At 45.5% G+C, this 23,492-nt stretch overlaps 1 protein-coding gene across 6 annotated transcripts in view; it reads left to right on the top strand.

Annotated features, from left to right (window-relative positions):
* The first annotated feature begins 9,376 nt into the window (after nt 1–9,376).
* CDH4 (cadherin 4) overlaps nt 9,377–23,492 on the top strand; it is an 819,766-nt gene continuing 805,650 nt past the window's right edge. For 4 of the 6 annotated variants that reach the window (XM_082225902.1, XM_082225903.1, XM_082225904.1 and 1 more), the window contains exons 1-2: nt 9,378–9,671; nt 13,293–13,404. In XM_082225902.1, coding sequence (XP_082082028.1) covers nt 9,612–9,671; nt 13,293–13,404 — 172 coding nt within the window. In that variant the 5' untranslated portion in view covers nt 9,378–9,611. Of the gene's footprint in view, nt 9,672–13,292; nt 13,405–23,492 lie in introns of all 6 variants that reach the window. The other 2 variants (XM_082225899.1, XM_082225900.1) reach the window with 1 other exon arrangement.

The raw sequence follows: 23,492 nt of genomic DNA on the forward strand, positions 1-23,492 counted from the left end.
GGTGAGTAGGTCTCGTGATAGTCTTCACCTGGTACCTGTGCAAAACCTCTGGCTACCAGTCTGGCTTTGTGTCTGACTATCTTGCCATTTTGATCAGTCTTCGCTTTGAAGACCCATTTGCTTCCAAGCAGTTTCATTCCTGGAACTACTGGAACAAGCTCCCAAGTTTTGTTCCTTTCTAAGGAATCAAGCTCAGCCTTCATGGCATTTAACCATGGCTCAGCTTCCTTAGAATCCAAATCTTGGATTTCTTGGAAACTTGAAGGTTCAAATACCTTCCTGGAGCTTTTAACAGCTGCTACTGCTGTCTTAGCATACTCATCAGCAAATCTCTTTGGAGGTCTGCCTTTAGTGGCTCTTTGTGACCTGCGAATTAGCCTTTGGTCTTCAACACTCTCCTCTTCCTTCTTAGGAGAAAAGTGACCTATTGTGAACAATGGTTCTTCTAATTCCTGATCAGAGCTTTCAGAGGGTCGCATAGAGGCTTTCGCACTCTTGAAATCCTCTGACTTATCCGATTCAGTTTCAGACTCAGAATCAGAACCTTCATCAGTGGGTGTGGGTTGTTGCGGCTGCTTATCCTCAGTCTCATCACTGTCATCAGGATAACATTGGAAAATTCCCACGTTCTCCCCCCACTTGGCATTGTACTCAACACTTCTTGTGAGCCTAATTGTCTTAGAGTCAGTCATCATTATTCTGTAAGAACCTTTCTGATAACCTAGAAAGATACCATGCAATCCACGTTTGCCTAATTTGGAGCTTTGTGGTGAGTGAATCCACATATCAGAACCAAAAATTCTCATGTGTTTGATGTATGGTTTCTTACCAAACATCTTCTCATAGGGGGTACAACCAATCGCTGAAGATAACCTGCGATTGTAACTGTAAAGAAAGCATGAGAGAGCTTCGGCCCAATAACTCTCTGGAAGATTTGCATCATGCAGCAAGGTCTTTAACCCTTGAAGCAATGTTTGATTTGCCCTTTCGCAAAGCCCATTCTGCCATGGCGAGCGAGGACTGGACAAATCGTGTTGAATTCCTTTCTCAGTCAGAAAAGCTTCAAACTGCTGAGAAGTGAATTCTCCCCCGCGATCTGTGAAAAGAATTTTTATCTTCTTACCATGCACATTTTCCAACCAAGCACAGAATTCCTTGAACCTTGGAAAAACCTCTGATTTCTGTTTGAGATTGTACACGTAAATATACCTGGAAAATGCATCAATGAGAACCATGAAGAACCTATTGCCACCCAAAGAGGGCGATAGTGGACCAACTAAATCAGCATGAACAATCTGGTATGGTTCTGTAGCTTGCCTACTAGACACCTTACCTTTCGCAGCCATTTTCACCTTGTTTGCTGCGCATGCCTTGCACTTCATGTGGTACCTGCAGGGTTTAATAGTCATACCTTCAACCAAGGTAGGCATTTTAGATACTGCCTCAAAATGCAAATGACCAAATTTCTTGTGAAAATCATGAATACATCCTGCATGCAAACTTTTGTTAGAACCTGCAATGCAACAAGTATCATCCTGCACAACATCATCATAATACAAAACAAACAAACGATCAACACATTCAGCATGCAATACATAATCGTCTTTCTTTGTGATGGTGCATTTCTTGTTCTTGAAGGAAACGTCAATGTTCCGTTCATTCAGCTGCATCACACTGAGAAGATTGTGTGTGGCATCTGGAACGTAAAGTACATCATGTATCTCTAAGTCCAAACTGTGAAGAACAACAGTTCCATAGCCTTGACTGGGGATCGTGTAGTCATCCGCCTGGTGAATCGCACCTTCCTGCGGTGTAAAAGACACGAACAGTCTCTTATCGTTGCACATGTGGTGTGTAGCTGCTGAATCAACAACGAAGAAAGATCTAGACGTCTTCTGGACCTTTGCGACCTTTGGAGTGAAGCGTGAGACCATTGCCTTGTGCTGCGTTGTCCTGGACACCGGACCTTTGCCTTTGCTTTGGCCTTTTCCACGCGATGAGCTTTCGCTGCGCTGCTCTGTCTTGGCCCTGGGATATCTGCATTCCCTCTTCATATGGCCTAGACGTCCACACGAGTAGCATTTCACTGCCTTCAAAGCTTTGGCGCCCTCTGGTGGTTCCACTGCATTCTGGGATGACGTCTGTGAAGACTCCCCCTTATCCATGCAGCTAGCACCCCGGCGATCTGCTTCATTCTGGATCACGGCAGTAACAAAGGCTACTGTGAGCTGAGCATTCCCGTGGGAAAACCCAACAGTACTCTGACTGTGGAATGTAAACATTGTCTTGTGACAAGCACTTTGCTGCACAGTGAAGAGAGCAGAAACCAACAGGTTCATGGAGGGCAATGGCTGTGGAAGGACCTGAGTCTGCGCAAAGAGACAGCCAAGAATGGTCAGGTCAGTGGTCCAGCATCTACTCCAGCATCCTGTTTTTATAGTGGCCAGCCAGATGCCTATGGGAAACCTGCCAGCAGGATAGCTCAGTTGGTGAGACTGTGGTGCTAAAGCACCAAGGTTGCAGGTTCGATCCCTGTATGGGACAGCACGCCACACAGTCTTTAGCATATGCACCGCCGGGGTGCAAAGATCTGCCCAGCGCCCCCAAATTTAGTTTAGCCTCCAAATTAACTTTTATTATGATGTAAGAGTTAGTTTCGTGTGCACGGAGCCGGTGAGAATGACAAGCACCGTCGTTGAGAATGACAAGTGCCGCCATTGTGAAGGACAAGCGCCGCCGCTGGCACGGTGCATCTTTGGTAAATGAGCGCACAAAGACAAAAGTCATTTAGTGAATCAGTCGGTATACATTTTGGTAATATCTAGGTATATATGTATTTTGTTTTCCTAGCTTGATCAAAACTATTTATTATTTCATAACAGGTAGATAGTTAGGCAGCTTCATTGGTGGGTGCCTGGCACCCCCCCCAGAATTCGGCGCCCTGGTGCCCCGCATCCCTTGTACCCCTGGGTAAAGACGGCCCTGGACAGCTGCATAGTCCTGAATTGCAGGGGGTTGTAGCGTTTCTCAACCTGTGGGTCCCCAGATGTTGTTGGACTACAACTCCCATCATCCCTGAGCTCTGGCCTTGCTAGCTAGGGGTGATGGGAGTTGTAGTTCAACAACATCTGGGGACCCACAGGTTGAGAAAGACTGAGCTAAAGGATCTTCAGGGTCCCTTCCAATTCTATGATCTGATATATTTTAAATGGAGATGCCAAAGATTGAAGCTGCGACCCTTTGCCACTACCAGTGTCCCCTTCCCATGAGGCTATGTTGACTATCCAGATAATGAGACGTCACTTGCGTCCATGTTCACAGATGAATTAGCCCTAGGCTAAGGCTGTTACTATACTCCAAAGTCAGTGCCCCTTTAGGTACACTAATAACTGTCCCTGAAATATCCAGCAAGCCCAAAATTGCACGTTCTGCATGTTGCAAAGCTTCGCGACATCATCATGCGTCCATGTTGCCACGAAGATGCTGCTGAACATGCCACATGTGTACTCTCTTCCATGTCATGCATGTAAGCTGTTGCCACTAGGGGAAAATAAAAACATTCTCTATGATGGTACTGCCAGGGGTGTTTTGATCCATCGCTGCAGTTTCCCACAGGTGGAGTATTGTTTAAGGCTGCAATGAGCTGACATGTGCCAATCGGCCCATTGTAGCGGCAGGAGCTTCCACGCTCCAAATCTAACATTTCTGAGAAACAAATTAGAGATGCAACAAGCCATACCTGGGAAAGAAATAGTGATGTTTTTTAATTTTTTGAATTGGTGTATTTTTCCTCATATGTTTTGTGCCATTGGATTTTTGTCCATCATAACTGTTGCATGAGGATCTACAGGAACTGAGCCAAGAGGCTTGTGGGTAGGATAACCAGATGCCAAAGAGGGCAGGGCTTTGGCACCTTTAGGGATACAGTACAAGAAGGGATTCCAAAGGTGCAACATACATGACTTTGACTAACTGAGAAGGAATTTCAGCAGTTGTAGCTTAAAGGGTAAACCATTAGGTCCAGTCGCGGATGACTCTGGGGTTGCGGCGCTCATCTCGCTTTACTGGCTGAGGGAGCTGCCATACAGCTTCCGGGTCATGTGGCCAGCATGACTAAGCCGCTTCTGGTGAGCCAGAGCAGTGCACGGAAACGCCGTTTACCTTCCCGGCGGAGCGGTACCTATTTATCTACTTGCACTTTGACGTGCTTTCGAACTGCTAGGTTGGCAGGAGCTGGGACTGAGCAACAAGAGCTCACCCCATCATGGGGATTTGAACCGCCGACCTTCTGATTGGCAAGTCCTAGGCTCTGTGGTTTAACCCACAGCGCCACCCGCGTCCCTAGTTGTAGCTGTTAATAGTTGTGTAGAAGAAGAAATGTCAGCAGCTGTGGCTTGTCATATAAGCTTCACCTGCTGAAAACAATGCCCCTCTGCCAAACAACTATTAAAGGTACAGGAGTCCCCCTTTCCATCTGGCTACCCTGGGTTGGGGGGGTACGGGGTGGGCAGGGAAGCTAGATTTGCTGTATTGAAGTCTAAAACAGGCTTCCTCAACCTTGACCCTCTGGATGTTTTGAAACTACAGTTCCCATCATCCCTGACCACTGGTCCTGCTAGCTAGGGATCATGGGAGTTGTAGGTCAAAAAACATCTGGAGGGCCAAGGTTGAGGAAGCCTGGTTTAAAAAAAAGGAAAGTCCAAACAAAATATATACTTAAATCTATTACTCTACTAGATTGACCATGACTAAGCCTGCAGACCTTACTCCACATACTCAGGAGTAGTTCCCAGTGAATTCAGTATAACTTGCTTCTAATAGGCAAGGCTAGGCTTGCAACCTTAAGCAGAATTTGATCCCAGGCAAGACACTTTTCTTTTCATTCTTACAAGAGGTAAAAAGAAGAACTTGATGGGATATTATCTCTCAATAAACTTGTTTTGGGTTAGAGTACAATCCTATAATCATTTAGTCATTACAATATCTAACCTAGAATCATAGAGTTGGAATAGACCACAAGGGCCATCGAGTACAACCCCCTGCCAAGCAGGAAACACCATCAGAGCACTCCTGACATATGGTTGTCAAGCCTCTGCTTAAAGACCTCCAAAGTAGGAGACTCCACCACACTCCTTGGCAGCAAATTCCACTGTCGAACAGCTCTTACTGTCAGGAAGTTCTTCCTAATGTTTAGGTGGAATCTTCTTTCTTGTAGTTTGGATCCATTGCTCCGTGTCCGCTTCTCTGGAGCAGCAGAAAACAACCTTTCTGCCTCCTCTATGTGACATCCTTTTATATATTTGAACATGGCTATCATATCACCCCTTAACCTCCTCTTCTCCAGGCTAAACATGCCCAGCTCCCTTAGCCGTTCCTCATAAGGCATCGTTTCCAGGCCTTTGACCATTTTGGTTGCCCTCCTCTGGACACGTTCCACTTTGTCAGTGTCCTTCTTGAACTGTGGTGCCCAGAACTGGACACAGTACTCCAGGTGAGGTCTGACCAGAGCAGAATACAGTGGCACTATTACTTCCCTTGATCTAGATGCTATACTCCTATTGATGCAGCCCAGAATTGCATTGGCTTTTTTAGCTGCCGCGTCACACTGTTGGCTCATGTCAAGTTTGTGGTCAACCAAGACTCCTAGATCCTTTTCACATGTACTGCTCTCAAGCCAGGTGTCCCCCATCTTGTATTTGTGCCTCTCATTTTTTTTGCCCAAGTGCAATACTTTACATTTCTCCCTGTTAAAGTTCATCTTGTTTGTTTTGGCCCAGTTCTCTAATCTGTCAAGGTCGTTTTGAAGTGTGATCCTGTCCTCTGGGGTGTTAGCTACCCCTCCCAGTTTGGTGTCATCTGCAAATTTGATCAGGATGCCCTTGAGTCCATTATCCAAGCCGTTGATAAAGATGTTGAATAAGACCAGGCCCAAGACAGAACCCTGTGGCACCCCACTAGTCACTCTTCTCCAGGATGAAGAGGAACCATTGATGAACACTCTTTGGGTTCAGTCAGTCAGCCAGTTACAAATCCACTGAGTGGTAGCATAGTCAAGACCGCATTCTACCAGCTTCCTTACAAGAATATCATGGGGCACCTTGTCAAATGCCTTGCTGAAATCAAGGTAGGCTACATCCACTGTGTTCCCTTCATCTACCAGGCTTGTAATTCTGTCAAAAAACGAGATCAGGTTAGTCTGACATGACTTATTTTTCAGAAATCCATGCTGACTATTGGTGATCACAGCATTCCTTTCTAGGTGCTCACAGACTGTTTGCTTAATGATCTGCTCCAGAATCTTCCCTGGTATTGATGTCAGACTGACTGGGCGGTAATTATTTGGGTCCTCTCTTTTCCCCTTTTTGAAAATAGGGACAACATTTGCCCTCCTCCAGTCTGCCGGGATTTCGCCTGTTCTCCAGGAATTCTCAAAGATGACTGCCAGTGGTTCTGAGATCACATCTGCCAGTTCTTTTAATACTCTTGGATGCAGTTCATCTGGCCCTGGAGACTTGAATACATCTAAACTAGCCAAGTATTCTTGTACTATCTCCTTAGTTATTCTGGGCTGTGTTTCCTTTGCTGAATCATTTGCTCCAAATTCTTCAGGTCGGGCATTGTTTTCTTTATCGGAGAAGACTGAGGCAAAGAAGGCATTGAGGAGTTCAGCCCTTTCTGTGTCCCCTGTTTGCATTTCACCATCTTCTCCTCTGAGTGACCCCACTGTTTCTTTGTTCTTCCTTTTGCTACGGACATACCCATAAAAGCCTTTTTTGTTGCTTTTAACCTCTCTAGCAAGCCTGAGTTCATTCTGTGCTTTAGCTTTTCTGACTTTGTGTCTACACGTGCTGGCTATTTGTTTGAATTCCTCTTTGGTGGTTTCCCCCCTTTTCCATTTTTTGTACACATCCTTTTTTAATCTTAACTCAGTTAAAAGTTCTTTAGATAGCCACCCTGGCTTCTTTAGGCACCTTCCATGTTTCCGTCTCATTGGTATTGCCTAATGTTGTGCTTTTACTATCTCCCTCTTAACAAACTCCCAGCCATCATGAACTCCCTTTCTTTTTAGTATTGCTGTCCATGGGATCTCACCCAGCACTTCCCTAAGTTTTATGAAGTCGGCTTTCTTAAAGTCAAGAAATTGAGTCCTAGCATGCTTGGCTGCTACTTTCCGCTGTATAGTAAACTTCAGAAGAGCATGATCACTCACGCCTAATGATCCTTCCACTTTTACCCCACTAACCAGGTCATCAACATTGGTTAGGACCAGATCTAAAATGGCTGTTCCTCTTGTTGCTTCTCCCACTTTCTGGACAATGAAGTTGTCTGCAAGGCCAGTGAGGAATCTGTTTGACCTTATGCTCTTGGCTGAGTTTGACGTCCAACAAATATCCGGGTAATTGAAGTCCCCCATTACTACTATCTCCCTTCCTTTTGCATGCTTGGCCATGTGTTCCAGGAAGGCATCATCTATGTCCTCCGTTTGGCTTGGGGATCTATAGTAAACTCCCACAATGAGGTCTCTGTTATTCTTCTCTCCCTTAATTTTAACCCAAATGCTCTTACTTTGGCTTTGAGGTTCTAAATCTTGGATCTCTTCACAGGTATACACATCCCTGACATATAACTCCACTCCTCCTCCTTTCTTGTCTGGTCTGTTTCTCTGAAATAGATTGTATCCCTCCATTCTTACATTCCAATCGTGGGACTTATCCCACCAGGTTTCAGTGATGCCTATTATGTCATATTTAGTTTGCTGTACCAAGAGCTCAAGCTCATCTTGTTTATTTCCCATGCTTTGCGCATTAGTGTACAGACATTGAAGTCCATTAATCATTCCCCCGTGTCTCTTATTTAAGGATTTTTTCCTCCCACCACTAGGTCTGCGTGCTGTTTGCTCCATTTGGTCTATGACATTTGGATGACCATCTTTATCAATTGATAGGCTCCTACCTTCAGGAGCACTGTCTCCCTCCCCCAAATTAGTCAGTTTAAAGCCCTCCTGATGAGGTTTCTGTGATTTTTGGCAAAAACATTCCTCCCAAACGTTGTGAGGTGCAGCCCATCGCTTGCCAGAAGTCCATCTTCAAGAAACTGTAGTCCGTGATCTAAGAATCCAAACCGTTCCTGTTTACACCATTTGCGAAGCCAGCTGTTCACTTCCACTATTTTTCCCTCTCTCCCTGGGCCACGTCGTTCAACTGGGAGGACAGATGAGATGACAATTTGTGCATTTAATTAAACCTAGTTTATTTAAACCTAGTTTATTTTATTTAGAAGAATATTTTAAAAACCCCACCAACTCATAAAAAATATGAGTTATTGTTGTGTACAATAAAATCATTAAAACCTACTAACTATAAGATGATAAAAACATTTATTTTGCTTTTCTAGGGGCCCTGGAGAGAGAGTTTAGTTTGGATGCAAAACTTACTTGGGAGTAAATTCCACCAAACTCAGAGAGAGGCTCTCTTCTGAGTAAACATGCATAATACATCCAGTCTATTAAATTTTCATGCAACCTGATCTTATCCATGTTTACTTCAATGGGCTCCTTTTCAAGCAAGTGTGCAAAGCGTTGTTTTTTTATTTTATTTTAAAAAGGAAACCAAACCACAGCACAACCCTACAGATGTGCAATCACAATGGTCATTGGTTTGAAGGGGACCACTTCCAAGCAGGTGTGCATAGCATTGCAGCTCACATGTCTACTCAGAAGCAAGTGCCATTGAATTCAACGGGTACCACTCGCGCGCACAGGATAGCAGCAGCCTCAATGTCCCGTTTGCGCACCTCCCTATAGGAGACAAATGCAGGCCGAGCTATCGCTGGGTAAAGCAACCCAGTACTGCTTAACGGGCTCCGGGCTCGATTAATGCAGCGCACGCTTACTTCGGAGCAAGCCCTGCCTGAACTCCGCGGGCCCTACTTCCGAATAAACCTCTTGCAGCCGCGGGGCCCGATCGTCGGCAAAAACACAACCGTGCAAGAACCTCGAGGAAGCGCGCCTTCGAATGATGCCCCTTGCAACCCCGCAGGCGCTTCCTCGGGAGTAAGACCCGCGGAACTTCCTTCTGCCTGCGCCAGCGGGAGAGTTGGAGCTGGGGCAAGTCCTTACTAAGTGGATCCTGGGAATCAGCACCCAACCTCTGCTGACTCCCGAGTAAGCCCGTCCCGGAGAGCGCAGGATTCCCTCCCGAGCCTTTTTTTGTGTGTGCGCGCTGGGATGGCCAGCCGGCAAGCGCGCGCGCTCCCCTTCTGGCTGTTGCTGCTGCAGCCGCGGCTGCTCCTTTAAGGGCGCCCGCCTGCCCCTCCGCGCCGTATGGGCCGGGCTTGGAGGCGGGGACTCGCTCGAGCAGCACCGAGAGCGCTTCACCTGCAGTTCAGAGCGGCGGCGAGGAATTGAGCGCGGCAAGGCAGGCGGAGGAAGAGGAGAAGCAGCAGCGGCGACGGCGGCTGCGAAGAGTTGGCGGCTCGGAGGCGCCGCGGGATAAGCAGGCAGCGCCGGGCGGAGCAGGCAGGTCGCGCGCTGGGGGTTGCCCTGCCCGGGCTGAGCGCGGTGAAAGCGGCGGCAGGAGGCGGCGGACGAGCCCGGCTCGGGATCCGCGGAGATGCCCCTGGGCTCGAGGATGCTACTTCTCTTGTTCTTTTGCTGCGGGGGCTCGGCCCGGGTAAGTTGCAGCAGCAGCAGCAGCTCCCGCCTGGAGAGGGATGGGGCGCTGCCGGAGGGAGACGACGAGGAGGAGGAGGAGGGGTGGGGGGTGGGAAGGGGACCGTGCTGGGTTCCGGGGCTTGGAAGCTCGCCTGGAAGGAGCCACGAGAGTACCGCTTTCCTTGCAATTCCTCTCTCTTTCCGCACATCATTAACTGCACGCTTGGAGATGGCTGGGTTATAGCTCTGCTTATGTATGTGTTGGGGAAAGGGGTTCCCCTTTATTTCTGCATGCGGCTTGAGCGCCCCCCCCTTCTCCAGATGCCTTGTGCAATAGAGGTTTCTCGTGAATGTGTGTGTGTAGCGGGGGGGGGGGTAGAGGAAGAGCTCCTGCAAAAGCTCCACCGTACAGCACTTACACACACACACACACACATACACACGCCCCGCCGGCTAAGCGCTCTCCCTTTTCCTTTTTTTGTTTTTTTGCAGAGTATGTGCAACAATGTTAGCCTGTGTGTGTCTCCCCGCTGAGCCCCCCCTCCCCTCCACTTTCTCCCCTCTATCAATTCATAGACAACTGGCAGACGAAAATCCAGAGGAGGAGGAGGAGGAGGAAGGATTGAGCAAAGGAGGGGGGCGGCGGCGGTAGTGCTAGGGAAAGCTGGATGGTCGTTTTGCTAAATGCAAAGCGACTTAACGGGCGGAAATGTGTCTCTTTGCCGTAGCCGGGGATAGAGACCTGGGCTGGTAGACAACCGCGCGGATAGAGCATCCCAAGTTGTTTTTAGCTGGCGATGAGATCCAAACGGGGAAAAAAAGAAAGAAAGCCAGCACCGCTGAAAGGAGCATATAATTATATCTGCATATTAGAGATCGGTTATTATTTTTAAAAAAGCTTTGCTTTGTTAGGATCCTCCCAGAACTTCAGAATGCATCTTGCCCTCGTGTGCTTAACCCACGTGGCGTGGCTGAAGTCTTGGGTGTTGCGGTTTATCAACAGACGCTGTAGAGAGAACTGGAGCACTCGGAGGACCCAGGCAAATCGAGACCGGCTTAAGGGTGTTTGTGTGGGTGTGGGACTCTTGAGCCTCACCTCTCCTATTAAAAATGCTTTTTAATAGCATTTTTTAAAGAGCAGAAATTGTGCATCTTTCAACCCGACACACCCATGGCTGTGGCTAATACGGATCTGTGCAGGGAGTCCTGCTATGCACCTGATAAAACTACTCATAACATAAAAATTGGGAAGTCCCCCCCCTTTCCCCCAAAATAGGTATTCCCTAGAGAAACTTGCTTTAATAGCTTTTAGGGGAATAACAGACTTTTACTTGACTGCAAATGTGTATTAACGCAGCTCAGAATCTGGGTTGGCAGCTCTAACTTGCTTCCAAATATCCTGGTGTGCTGTATGTATTTTAAGGGAATATTTACCATGCGGTCTGCCACGGAGCCTTTTAAAACGAAAGGATAGGGATGCATAATGCTGAAATACTTTTGCTGTGGGAGGGATATTAGGTGCCATGCTCCCTTTCTGCTTTTTGATTATTCCTATATTTTGTCTCTTTCTAAATTTTAAGATGATTTCAGAAGGACACCCACGGCTGCCAAGTCAGCCTGATTCTCAAAACCATTTTTGAGTTAAAATTGATCAGATTGCAATTTCTCTTCCTTTCCAGGCTGATATGGAAAGCCCTCTAGAGTCTTATTATCATTAAGCACATTTCCAGTACTGGAGATCTGACTGACAATGGACACGATCTGTTGGGAAGTTCTCCTGCATAAATCTGCCTACAGCAGTGTGCCATTCATTGCTTGGACAGGAGAGCTTCCTGGCAAATGGCACCCCAATAATGGCTCTTGTTTGGGACCTCCTTTCCCAAGACAAATTGAGGCACTTTATTTGTAAGCTTGGAGAGAGAGAGAGAGAACTTGATTGGGGGTGGGGAGAGAGAGAATAGTGTCCTAATTAAAAACCCATCAAGGGAAAGCCGCTTTGTAAGGCTTGGCTGTGTAACCCTACCACCGACTCTCTGCTGCAGTGGCCCCACTGTTAGGGCCATTGTAATAACTGGGTGATTGGAAATCCAAAGCCTATTATCTACTGTCAGACTCTGAAATGCTTCTGAATTGTAGATCTTGCCAGGAGACTGCCGGAGTGCACAGCCGAGTCCCTCTCATGCACTTTCCAGAGACGGTAGCTGGCATTTCTCTCCCAAGCGTGATTTCTCGCCGATATTACATTGGCTTACTTTTTGCTTAGTAAGCTCCTCTGCAAGCCAGGAGACAGACTCTCTGTTCTCTTCGCCCCTTCTCTCCCTCTCTCATCCACATGCCGTGTGGCTTTCTTTCAGTCCACTGTTATTTAAAAAGCCACCTCAGCTTAGCCTGCTTCTTTCTGCTCCATATTAAGTCCTCAAAGCGCCTAATTTTTCCAGTGATCATGGGGTTGGCCTGGCTTGCTCCCCCCCCCACTCTCTATAGGGTTTAGACCACTTGGTTTTGTCATCAGCATGTACCTTTAATCTGTTTGGGAGAGTCCCTAGAAAAATCTTGCCTGGGGTAGTAGAAAAACAGGGGTGACACCCCACCACCACCACCTTCCCAACCTCATTTGCTATATAGGAATTTGTTTACAAATCACCAGCTAACAAGCCATTCAGCTTCTGTGCCTGCATATTGGCTGGAGTCTGATTGAGCACATAGATCTGGAAAGCCTAGGCACAAGGAAAATTGATTCTCCCCTCCAAGGCTTGGGCTTGAAACTAGCCTTTTTCTACGACGATTCGCTCCAGTGTGCAGCTGGAAACAAATCTCTGTCCCTAAAGGGAGGAAGTTACATGGCATAAGCTATGGATGTAGCCTGCAGGTTAGGGTGTCTAGGTGATGCTCCTAAATTGCCTCGCTGGGGGTGGTCAGGGACAGGGAGAGGGACTGTGCGTATTTCTGTTTCTCTGGGTTACCCTGTGAACCTTTCAGGATTTTGCTTTGCGTTCCAGCTAGGGATGCTTGCATGTGTACACTCGCTTCCTCTCTCTCCCTCCGCCTGCCTGCCAGGTGGTGATTGCTCAGCAGTTCTGCATTGATTTGTTAAGGGAGGTACAGGCTGGGTATATATGCAGACTTAACAGCATCCTGCTGTAGCTTTAACAGTAACTCTCCAGATCCCGATTGTCCAATGACTAGGGCCAAAGATGGTGATCAGATGGGTTTCTTAAACCTGGGGGGGGGGTGTGCTTCTGGCATGCGAGTCCTCAGGCTTGCCAGCCACGGCTTGATTTGTATTGATCTGAGATGTGAGGGTGCCTGTAATCCAACTGGGGGAGATTTATTGCTGTGTGCATCACTCAAGCATCCACCATTCCCAGCAACCTTGCTGAATAATATCCCCCCCCCCCAAAGTCATCTCTCCAGCAAAAGGCTACTGCTATTTTCTGACTGGTGTTTCATTTCCCCCACCCGGCTTGAAACATGTTATCAGTGTGAGACTTGATGAACGCTGTTTCTGTTGCTCAGACTTGCCTGTTTGCAGACACTTGCGCACGGGCTGTGAAACCTCCCCCCCCCAACCCTGGAGATTCCCACTAGAAACAACAATACAATTCACAGTGTTCTGTTGCTCTTGTTTTGGACTCTGCAGGCGCCCAATGGGGATCTTACAGTCAGACCCACTTGCAAGCCAGGCTTCTCGGAAGATGATTACACAGCGCTGGTTTCCCAAAACATCATGGAAGGGCAGAAGTTACTCAAAGGTAGGAAGTACAAACTGGGAATGCAGTGGGATAGGTTAAGGAACACTTGTCCCAGTGGAGAGGAAACAGCTGACAGATGTGAAAAGCAGGGACCCCAGACTCAAATGTTTCATCAGCAAAATGAATGGTGAATTGTGGACTTGTGCATTGGTGAGACGAAGACCACATTCTTCTGTTGCATATTGTGTGGCTTGAGTGAAAGGATGTCAGAGTAGTGTGGCACACCAGCCCTTACTTCATGGATTTGGTTTGTTTTTTAACCTCTGCCTGCTGTTGGCAGAAGTACCTGTGTCATATATATTTTTAAATATTGTGGGTATGCACACCTCTGTACAGAGCATCCTTGCATTTGAGATGTGAAGATCCTTAAACCATCCTTTGCTTGCAATGCTTGATAAAGCAGACATTGTTGTTGGATTATGTGGTAAACAAGCCCACAGACATTCTGTTCTCAAATGTGGCATTCATGTTCATTACTGTCCCACTGACAACATGAAAACACAGCCAGTGAGAAAGTACCAATTAGCTTTACAGTAATTGCAGGATTATAACTGGGGTGTTTGTGTGTGTGTGTGTGTGTGTGTGTGTGATGAGAAACTCTTAAAACAGCTTCATAATCCGAAGGAAAATAGCTTATTTGTGAGCATTGTTCCTTTTCCTTTTTGTCCCCTTCCCCTGCCTCTGCCTTTTAAAGTTATTACAATAATTAAACTTTCCTATTTGTGTGGCACAGGAAATGCAGCCTTTAGTTGAGTCCTGTGAGAATCTTAAAAGCCAAACTGGAACACTTCTCTGTACTTCCCTTCCTAATTGCTAATAGGCGCTGTAGATGTCACGCTGCCGCTTCTGCAGTGCCAATCTGATATGGCAGGGAGATGTTGCTGAAGGAAGAAAAGTGAGTTTTGGAGTAAGCAAGAGATGGCAAACACTTTAGCAAAGGAGGCCAACGAAGCTCAATTTGCGATGGGCTGTTTTTGTTTCCTTGAGGGTCTGTTGTAATGAGACAGCAAAATGGCACACTGAAACCCAAGAACGCTGTCCTGAATGGTTTCTTTCTGCTTCCAAACCCTTTTATTTTTTGCAAAGATTTCATTCCTCCTGTCTTTCGTGTCCAGAAAGAGGAGACTGATTATGGTTGTACAGTGTTACATGCATTGCTTTGTGTGTGTGTGTGTGTGTGTGTGTGTGTGTGTGTGTGTGTGCGTGTGTGTGTGTGCGCGCGTCTTGCTCTAGAAACTGGCATGGCTGTATTGTAAGAGGACTGTCTGGTAAGTCATGAGTCATTTTTTAAAAATCCTATCTCAGAGGAGTAATTATATTCTGAGAAATATAAATAATATCGTGAGGAAACATCCTATGTGAACCTGAGAAAACAGCTCAAAATCTTAGGTATGTGCAATTTTATTTAAGGACCTGGAAGTTTCTCCAGGCTAGGATTACTGAGATGCCGTATGCTAACAAGTGCAGCTATACATTGCAAAATACTTTCTGGTTTTTTTTATTTCTACCATTTTAATTATTAAATGTAGCAGTTAATACTGAGTTGATTATTTTGGGGCATTGCCCCCTCCCCAAATATCCTGCCACCACTTAATTTTAACTATTATTACATTTATATCCCACACATAGCTGTTTCCCTTTCTAAAAGGGAAATTCCCTTATTCCGAATAGGATTCCTCGCAAGAAAAGGGAAAAAGTTGACAGCTGTGATCCCACATTTCCTCCAAGGGGTTTAAAGTGACACACATGGTTCCCTCTCTTCTCATTTTACAACCCCCCTATGAGGTTGGCTAGGCTTGGGAGATGGTGCATTGCTGAAACCTTCTTGATCCATTATTTCCTTGAGTAGCTAGTATCTAGCTGCTGCTGCTACTACACCCTCCCCAATTCTTTGTCTCCTGGCTACTCTTTCTCCTGCTTCCCGACTAGTCAGGTACCATTACTGGGATGGGATGATGATGCATAGCTACATAGCCAATCAAATCTGATGCCACTGAGGGCAAGCAAAGTTGGCTGGAGAGCAAGGGAGGGCCACACGAACGGACAACCATTTTTGCCAGAAGCGTCCCCCCAGTCCACACAATTCCTGTTTGACTTGACACTGGCAGAAAGGGACGAGTCAGTGTTTTGCCGGTTATGTGGACAATAAGCAGTCTAAAGCCCAGTATTTCCTCAAGTGTTGGATTCTAACCCTACTGGGAGCTCAGAAAGGAATGGAGGAAGGCCATGGGCTGTGAAAGGCTTCATTTCCTCAGGCTGGAGGTGAAGTGGGAGAGGAATATGGGCCTTCATCCAAGGATACAGCAGATGTTGGCTGCACAATGCATCTGCTGCTGACTCCTTTAGAAAGGTATATGAGTTCTGAACTTCTTTATTGCTTGACCATAATTTGCAGCTGAGTGTGCACCTTTGCCACTTCAGTCTTATAACCCTTTTATTACACCCTGGGCTTTCAGTCCGTTTTGTGCCTTTGCCTTACGTTCAGAAGTCCATTTTAATTTGAGCTGTTTCGGATTTAACTGACTCGATCCAAGCACTCCGGAGGATGAATTAATGCTGGGTTTGGACGATCAGAGGCAGCAGCAGAAGGGAGCTTCTCAGTTGGCCTGGTGGCTATTCCAGTGTGGTGTAGTGGTTAAGAGCGGTAGACACGTAATCTGGGGAACCTGGTTCGCGTCTCCGCTCCTCCACATGCATCTGCTGGGTGACCTTGGGCCAGTCACACTTCTCTGAAGTCTCTCAGCCTCACTCACCTCACAGAGTGTTTGTTGTGGGGGAGGAAGGGAAAGGAGAATGTTAGCCGCTTTGAGACTCCTTCAGGTAGTGATAAAGCGGGATATCAAATCCAAACTCTTCTTCTTCTCTTCTTCTTCCAGTTGTCCACCACCTGCCTGCAGGTTGATCATTGACTGACTGACAACATGAAAGGTGTGTGGGGAAGGAATAACACATGAAGCTGTCCTATACTGACTTAGGCTATGGCTATTGCCATGTCTGCTTAGGTGTCCAATTGGATTCAGTGGGGCTTACTTCCAGGAGATAGCTCAGTTGGTAGAGCAGGAGACTTTTAATCTCAGGGTTAACGGTTTGAGCCCCACCTTGAGCAAAAGATTCCTGCATTGCAGGGAGTTACTAGATGACCCCCTTGTCCCTTCCATCTCCACAATTCTATAATTGTAAAGTGAGATGGGGACTGTAAGCTTAGATGATTAGCCTCTCTAGCTCAGGAATAGGGATTCTGTATCTCACCAGAAGTTGGTGGATTCCATCCGCCCTTAGCCCCAGGCAGCATAGCCATTGATGAAGGGAGTTCTAAGTCAAATATCTAGATAGCCACAGGTTCTCCATCCCTGATCTAGCCCACTCTCAGGCCAGGGTCTTATTCTGCTCTCTTTAAATGGAGACTAGTCTGGATTTGGGTCTGTCTGTATGCAAAGCACTTGCTACACCATTGAGCTAAATCTTCCAAATCGTAAAGTGTTCCTTGCTCAGTTCAGGTGAAGTGGGTCTTCTTTGCAGCAGGTAACCAGACAAGTGGCTTCGCACATACTTTGAGTTAACATTGTATCCATGATCCAATGGGATCATTGTGGTTTGTATGCATTTGCTCCCAGGCTGCTTCTTCCCCTTGTTTTGCTATCTTTCTCTGACTGACAGTGTTTTTCCTAATGTTTATCTTGCCTCTTCATCTTTGCAGACAATGTAATTGGCCTGTTCTTTTGGAAGGGGATTTATGACAATTGGGTGTTTGATGCATTGTGTTGTGTTGTTGCTGGCTGGACAATAGAGATGGAACAGAAGGTCTGGGGAAGGCAGTTCAAAGGCAGTGCCAGCTGAGGCTGCAGAGAAGCTGCCATGTAATTATAACATCAGCTGATTGTGATCTTTAAATAAATAGAAAATTATATCACAATAAGCCATTTAAGCACTTCCTGTGAATGAGCAATTTCCATCAATGATTGTTTCTCCTGATCATGTTGAAACTCCCTTGAGTTGATGCTGGGAGTAGATTATGAGTCTTCAGAGGGTCTGTTTCCAGAGCAGCAACCATGCTAGTCTGCTGCCACAAAATCGACCCTCTTGTGGTATCCTAAACTTTCATGAACTTACTTCATCAGATGCTGAGGATCTTGTGCATTTCTCTATGGTATTATTGAGCAGGGCTTTTACTTTCATGGCCATTTCCCACTCTGAGTTTTTGCCCCAGGATGCTTTAATGGAATATGTTAAATGTATTCAAATTTCATTCAGCCAATGAAAAGTTCCAGTGATTTCTGTCTGAATTCATATCAAGAGAAGTGGTTTCTGGGGAGATTTATTTTTAAAGGGGATTTTTTTATTTTATTTTGTCAGAGGGCAAGCTAGCTATTTATTACAAAAAAATCTTCTTGCTGGCATCCCAAGGAAGAAATCAAAAATCATTGAAATACTTGAAACAGCTAAGCAAGCAAGCAAGCAAAAAACAAAAAGAAAAAACTAGCATCTTTATTTGAAAAACAAGCAAACATTGGAAAACATGCTTTAACTTTGTGCCTAAGCAAAAGCAAGCAGAGAGGGTCTTTGTGGGTCTCTTTCAGGATGTTTTTCAAACACTGTTGTGCCACTTAACTGCTTCATCTCTCTTGTAGCCTGATTTCAGAGAAGGCATTCTGTGACACTAGGAGCAAGCAGTTGCCAGTTGTCCTTAAGACAGCATGGTTTTGTTAGAGAATCTTCCTCTGTTTCAAAGGCAAAGTGGTCCAGTGGCCCAATCAGGACACAGATGTATCATGCCCCATGCTTCTTGAATTCAACAACAGGATGAAGCATCCTATGGACAGGCCACACCTCGTGGTCTTGGCTGTGTTTCTTCCTTTTGGATATTTTCTAGCATTTCAGAGCTAACATAGAGCTTACACACGAGCCTTGATAAATGGCGAATAAGCAGATGACTAACACTTTGGATAGCAAGCTGAGGTTGGGCAGGTCACCAGGTTTGCATCCAGAGTGGCGCCATTGAGATACCAGCAGAAAGTATTGTCCTGCTTGCAGGAACCCTGCGGTTTGCAGAAGCACCTAATACCTTCAAAAGCAGAAGCCAACCAGAAAAAAATACCCACACACAACTTTTGGGGGGAGATGGTGATGCAGCAGAGAACTGGAAGTCCCTCTTATATTGAATAGGATATATAATGATATATCTACAATTTGATGATTCTAAGTGGCGTCACTTATATCGAATAGAAAGAATCACAAGATCTGCAACATAAATGTCGTACTGCACATGCAAGGGGGGAGGGAAACGAATCAGAGCAAGATGAGCAATATATCTGAGCATGATATAATAAATGGTGCAATAATGAGAATGGACACAATCCAGTGGGAAGATACCCAGGCAAGTCCCATTAAAATTAGCTTGAGCTGTGAAAGAGCCAGCTCTTCTACAGAGGATGGCCAAGAAAAAGAAAAGAACAACTTGCCAATAAGCTAACATAAGACTAGATAGCAGAAGGAAATTTCTCAAGAGTCCAGAGTTTCTTGGTGCACGTAGACATCCAAAGCAGTTTGATAATATGGGCTGTCCTCGTTCTCCATAGTATGAATTCTCTCACTTTGTGAAAATCCTGTTGGTCATATTTGAAGCTTTCAGCTACAAACGCAGTGCTTGGATCTGATGCATTTGAGATCCATGGTTCTTTTGGCCTTTCCTTCAGAACGACTCTGTTGCTGGCTGAAGCTTAAAGTAATGTCGAAATGTCGCTGCAGCAGCCAGTAACAAGCTCCACTGAAGAGTGGTTACTATGCCCTTGCCAGGTAGTCCCATTCATTTCAGAAGGTCTTGACCTTGGAGAACTCTGACTGGACTATCCTCATTGTTTGCTTATGGAACATATTCTGCTAGTGGGAATAGAGTAGCAATTTTATCAATGGAACTCCTTGTGATCTATCTTTAAAAAGTAATTGTTTTGTTTGCCAATAGACGAGAAATCTGTTTTGCACCTTTTGGAATTCGTATGCTGAAATACATGTTGCTGTTTATCATTGTGAAACAAATATCTCTAATTTGTATAACAACTGGGATAAATCTGTTACTTTAAAAATACTCTCCCCCCACATACACATACTCTTCCTTGCTTATGAATTGAGTTAATTATCCAAGGATACATTTCATTTTATTTCCTGACACTTCGTATAAATGCATTTCTTTTTCTTTCCATCCGTGTGACATTCCCTCTGTTTTTCCTATGTGGCTGGGAGGTGACGATCAGAAAGTTTTGCTTGCATTTCAACTAAACTATGGTCTGTACCTGGTTAGACCTTTCCATGGTTTTGTGAAGTAAGCCAGCATCAGCAACCATGGTTTGCCTTGTTTCTTTTAAACATAAGTCCATGGGTTTCTAGTATCGGAAGACTACCGTATTTTTCGCTCTATAAGACGCACCAGACCACAAGACACACCTAGTTTTTGGAGGAGGAAAACAAAACAAAAAAAAATATTCTGAATCTCAGAAGCCAGAACAGCAAGAGGGATCGATGCGCAGTGAAAGCACCAATTCCTCTTGCTGTTCTGGCTTCTGGGATAGCTGTGCAGCCTGCATTCGCTCCATAAGATGCACACACATTTCCCCTTACTTTTTAGGAGGGAAAAAGTGAGTCTTACAGAGCAAAAAATACGGTAGCTTTTCCATCCTCCTCCTGAGAGCATAAGTGATGCTGGATGAGGCCAAAGGCTCATCTACACCAGTGCTTTGTTCTCACAGTGGCCAACCAGATGTCCCTGGGAAGGCTGCAAACAGGCTATTGAGCACACTAGCACTCTTCCCACCTGTGATTCCTAACAACTGGTATTTAGAGGCATACTGCTTCCCAGTAGGTGGCTGTCAATACCTCCCAGCTCCCTGCCCGCACCACTTAGTGGAACTCTCTGCAGAAATTGTGCTGACTTCATAGATAAGGAGGGGCAGGGATGGAGGACATTGCTGTGTGATGAGCAGGTTCTTTGTGATCTGCCTGAAGGAGTTAGAAAACATAACACTGGGATGCCAGTCTCTGAGGGGAGTGTAATGGCTGCATGACCTCTGATATTTATCTTGGGCTCAAAAGATTGGGATAACTCAATGGAAGGAAGGTAGCTCTGTTGGATGGTGGCTAACCTTTTAGCCCTCCATCTGTTGTTGGACTTGAGCTCCCATAACCCCCAGCCAAGCTGTAGTCCAGCAACATATGGAGGGACACATGTTAGCTACCCTTGTTTTAGAACCCCAAGGAAAGAGGCAGAATGAAGAAATGCAATTGCAGTAGGTACTCATCTCGTTGCCACCATCAGCGCAGCAAGGAGGAAGTTGTGTTCTGATGTGCTGAGCTGTTAAGACAAGGAGAGGAATACTTCACTTTGGCCCAATAAAAACAGACAAACTGAACTGGTGTGTGTATTTAAGAACATGAGAATAATTGGTGTTCAAAATTAGCCAGGCCCATTTTGCTACTGGTCCAAGTGTAACTACATGGAGATTTCTGGGTGCCAGGTTGGTGACCCCAGGTTAAAAACTTCTGCTTTACTCCATGGTTAATTCCATTTCCAATTCTGTGTTTTTCGCCTCCTTGCATACTGGGACAAGTGAATTGTTGTAAGAGCAAGCTACAGTCATGCAATGTAGTTGAGATCACAGAACCATAGAATTGGAGTGTTGGAGGGACATTTAGTCCAACCCCCCAGTGAATAGACATTCCGTTGTGGTGACCACAACCTAGATTCAAGGTGCCTTTTGGCGCTTAGCTTATATATCTTGAGTTTCTAACAGTGCAGTAGCCCAACATCCTGTTCTCATGGAAGCCAGGAAACCAGGAAGCAGGACTTGAGCACAAGAGCATTCTGTCCTCCTGCGTTTTCCAGGAATTGGTGTTCAGAGGCATACTGCAACAGGCACCAAAGGTAGGACAATATCCATCAGGCTTAGTAGCCATTGATATCCCCACCCCAAGTGAAGTTGTCCAATTCTCTTCTAAAACCCATCCAAATTGTAAGAAATGTATACAACTGAAGGGGAAAGATAGTTTGGCTTTCGTGTGAGATGTGGCTTAAGGGGAGATATTGTGGGAATGTTAAGGAAGGTAGGAGAGGATATATTGTTTTGTTATTTTCCCTCCTCACTCATGCTTGTGAGTAAACAGCAGAGCACGTTCCCGTTGCAACTTATTGGAAGCAAGCTGATGATTCGTTAGAATCCTTTAATTAAGCAATCCAGTCTGATTTGTCTCGTCTGGATTGTTCCTGGTAAGTTTCCCCTTTATTTCCCTCTTAAAATAATAACACAACACAGTCTTATTCAAAAGTACGAATAAAGTTTTACTCACATTCAGTTCACAGCAGTAATCCGAAGGCAGGCTTTATCTTGTGGTTACAGTGAAGTCTGGGCTACATCTCAGACTTGTGCTTGTCAGCTCCATCCTATGTGAAGGTTGAGCTATGCACTGTTTAAGAGCCAGGAGAGCAAGAGTCCAAGAATAAGAGAGCAGGAGTCGAAGATAAAGATGGTTGTGTGGCCAGCCCTTTTATCTGGTCAGCTAGGGTCACGCCCATCTACCTGGTCACACACAGGAGGCGGAGGAAGCTCCAGAGAAGGTATGACAGGAAGTCCCCCCTGTCTGGAGCCACATTCCTCTGTGTGTCCATTCTAGGCAACAGGAAAAGGTTGTACTTGACTGCTCTAGTAATAATATATCCCACAGATATCACAGGGTGAGAGGCTGTGAGAAGAGGGGTGAGCCCAGGTGAGATCTGGGAGGACACATCTTCCTACATAGGGGATGGAAGTTAAGCTATGAGGGAGGATCTCATAGTTTCTTTTTCTGGTTCTTTCTTCTCTTTATTTCCTGCCGATTAGCTTGTTTCTTTTATTGTATTGTGAAAACTTCATTATTATTATTTTAAGGCATCCAAATCGGTGGCCGTCACTGTAGGAACAATTTCCTTAGTTTCAAAGATGTGCTGCGTTTAAATGGTTTGCCATTGTCTTGACAATTGCTTGTGCCTCCTTCTAGAAAGGAGATCTAAATCACATGCTTGGAACTTCTGATAATAAAGCAGATGTGACTCATTGTTGAGGTTCTCTTGTTTGGTGTGTGTGTGTGTGTGTGTGTGTGTGTGTGTGTGTGTGTGTGTGTGTGTGTTGGAACTGAATCAGCATTCCAGTGCTCAGCTGTGTGTCATTCTTCAGGTCCCTGGACTGGCATGACTCCTCCTTCCATTGCATCTAGATTAGAAAGGGGGGAAAAGCCCAGGCTTCCTGGTTGGAATTCAGTTAAACAGATAATGACTACTTTGTAATTGAGTTATTCCAATGGAAATGGCTTAGCCTTAATTTGACAACAAAAGCTTTCACAGAGTCATTGTTTTATTATAAGTACGCCATAAGCTATTAACTACTACTTTGTGGTTCATCTTCTTTGCCTGACTCAGCTCTCTTAACATCCTCCAAAACATTGGGAATCCAGCAGGCACCCATTTGTTACACAGTAATTAACTTGTTTATGATGAATGGATGGAGGAAATGCCATGGCATTTTGCTTTATGTCTCACTGAAATAAAATAAAAAAACCAGTGTTTGCATTCTCCCCAAATTCCATGCTAATTAGGCTTCAAATAGTTTTCCCCAATAGGGTAGCAAATCCAGCAGGTTGCAAACCACGGCACAGGCCACGTCTTAATGTGGACGTACTTAGCTGAAACTGATTTGCAGAACTATTGGCGTTCTGTGTTGCTATTTTTTTGCCTTGTGTTTCTTTTATTATTGCTCCGTTATTTGTTCGTTCCCTCGATATAGCACGTCGTCTTCTTTTTTTTGTTGTTTAGCAGGATAATAAACTTATGCTCATGATCACTGGTGCATGGAAATGTATGAAATAAGATGGTTAAAGCTGTTTTCTTTAGGCTAACATTGAACAGACATGTGAGTGTGTGTGTGTGTGAGAAATTCTGCATTGTAGCAGAGGACAATTACTTCGCTGGTATCTCTTTCTCTGCTTTGTTTAATTATTAATGTTAACTTAAACTGGTGAGAACAGCCTGCCGCAGGCTAGGGAGGGTGCTGGCTGGGAAGCGAAGAGAA

This window comes from Podarcis vaucheri (genome assembly GCF_965113315.1).
Source record: "Podarcis vaucheri genome assembly, chromosome: 6".
In the NCBI taxonomy this organism is placed as follows: Eukaryota; Metazoa; Chordata; class Lepidosauria; order Squamata; family Lacertidae; genus Podarcis; species Podarcis vaucheri.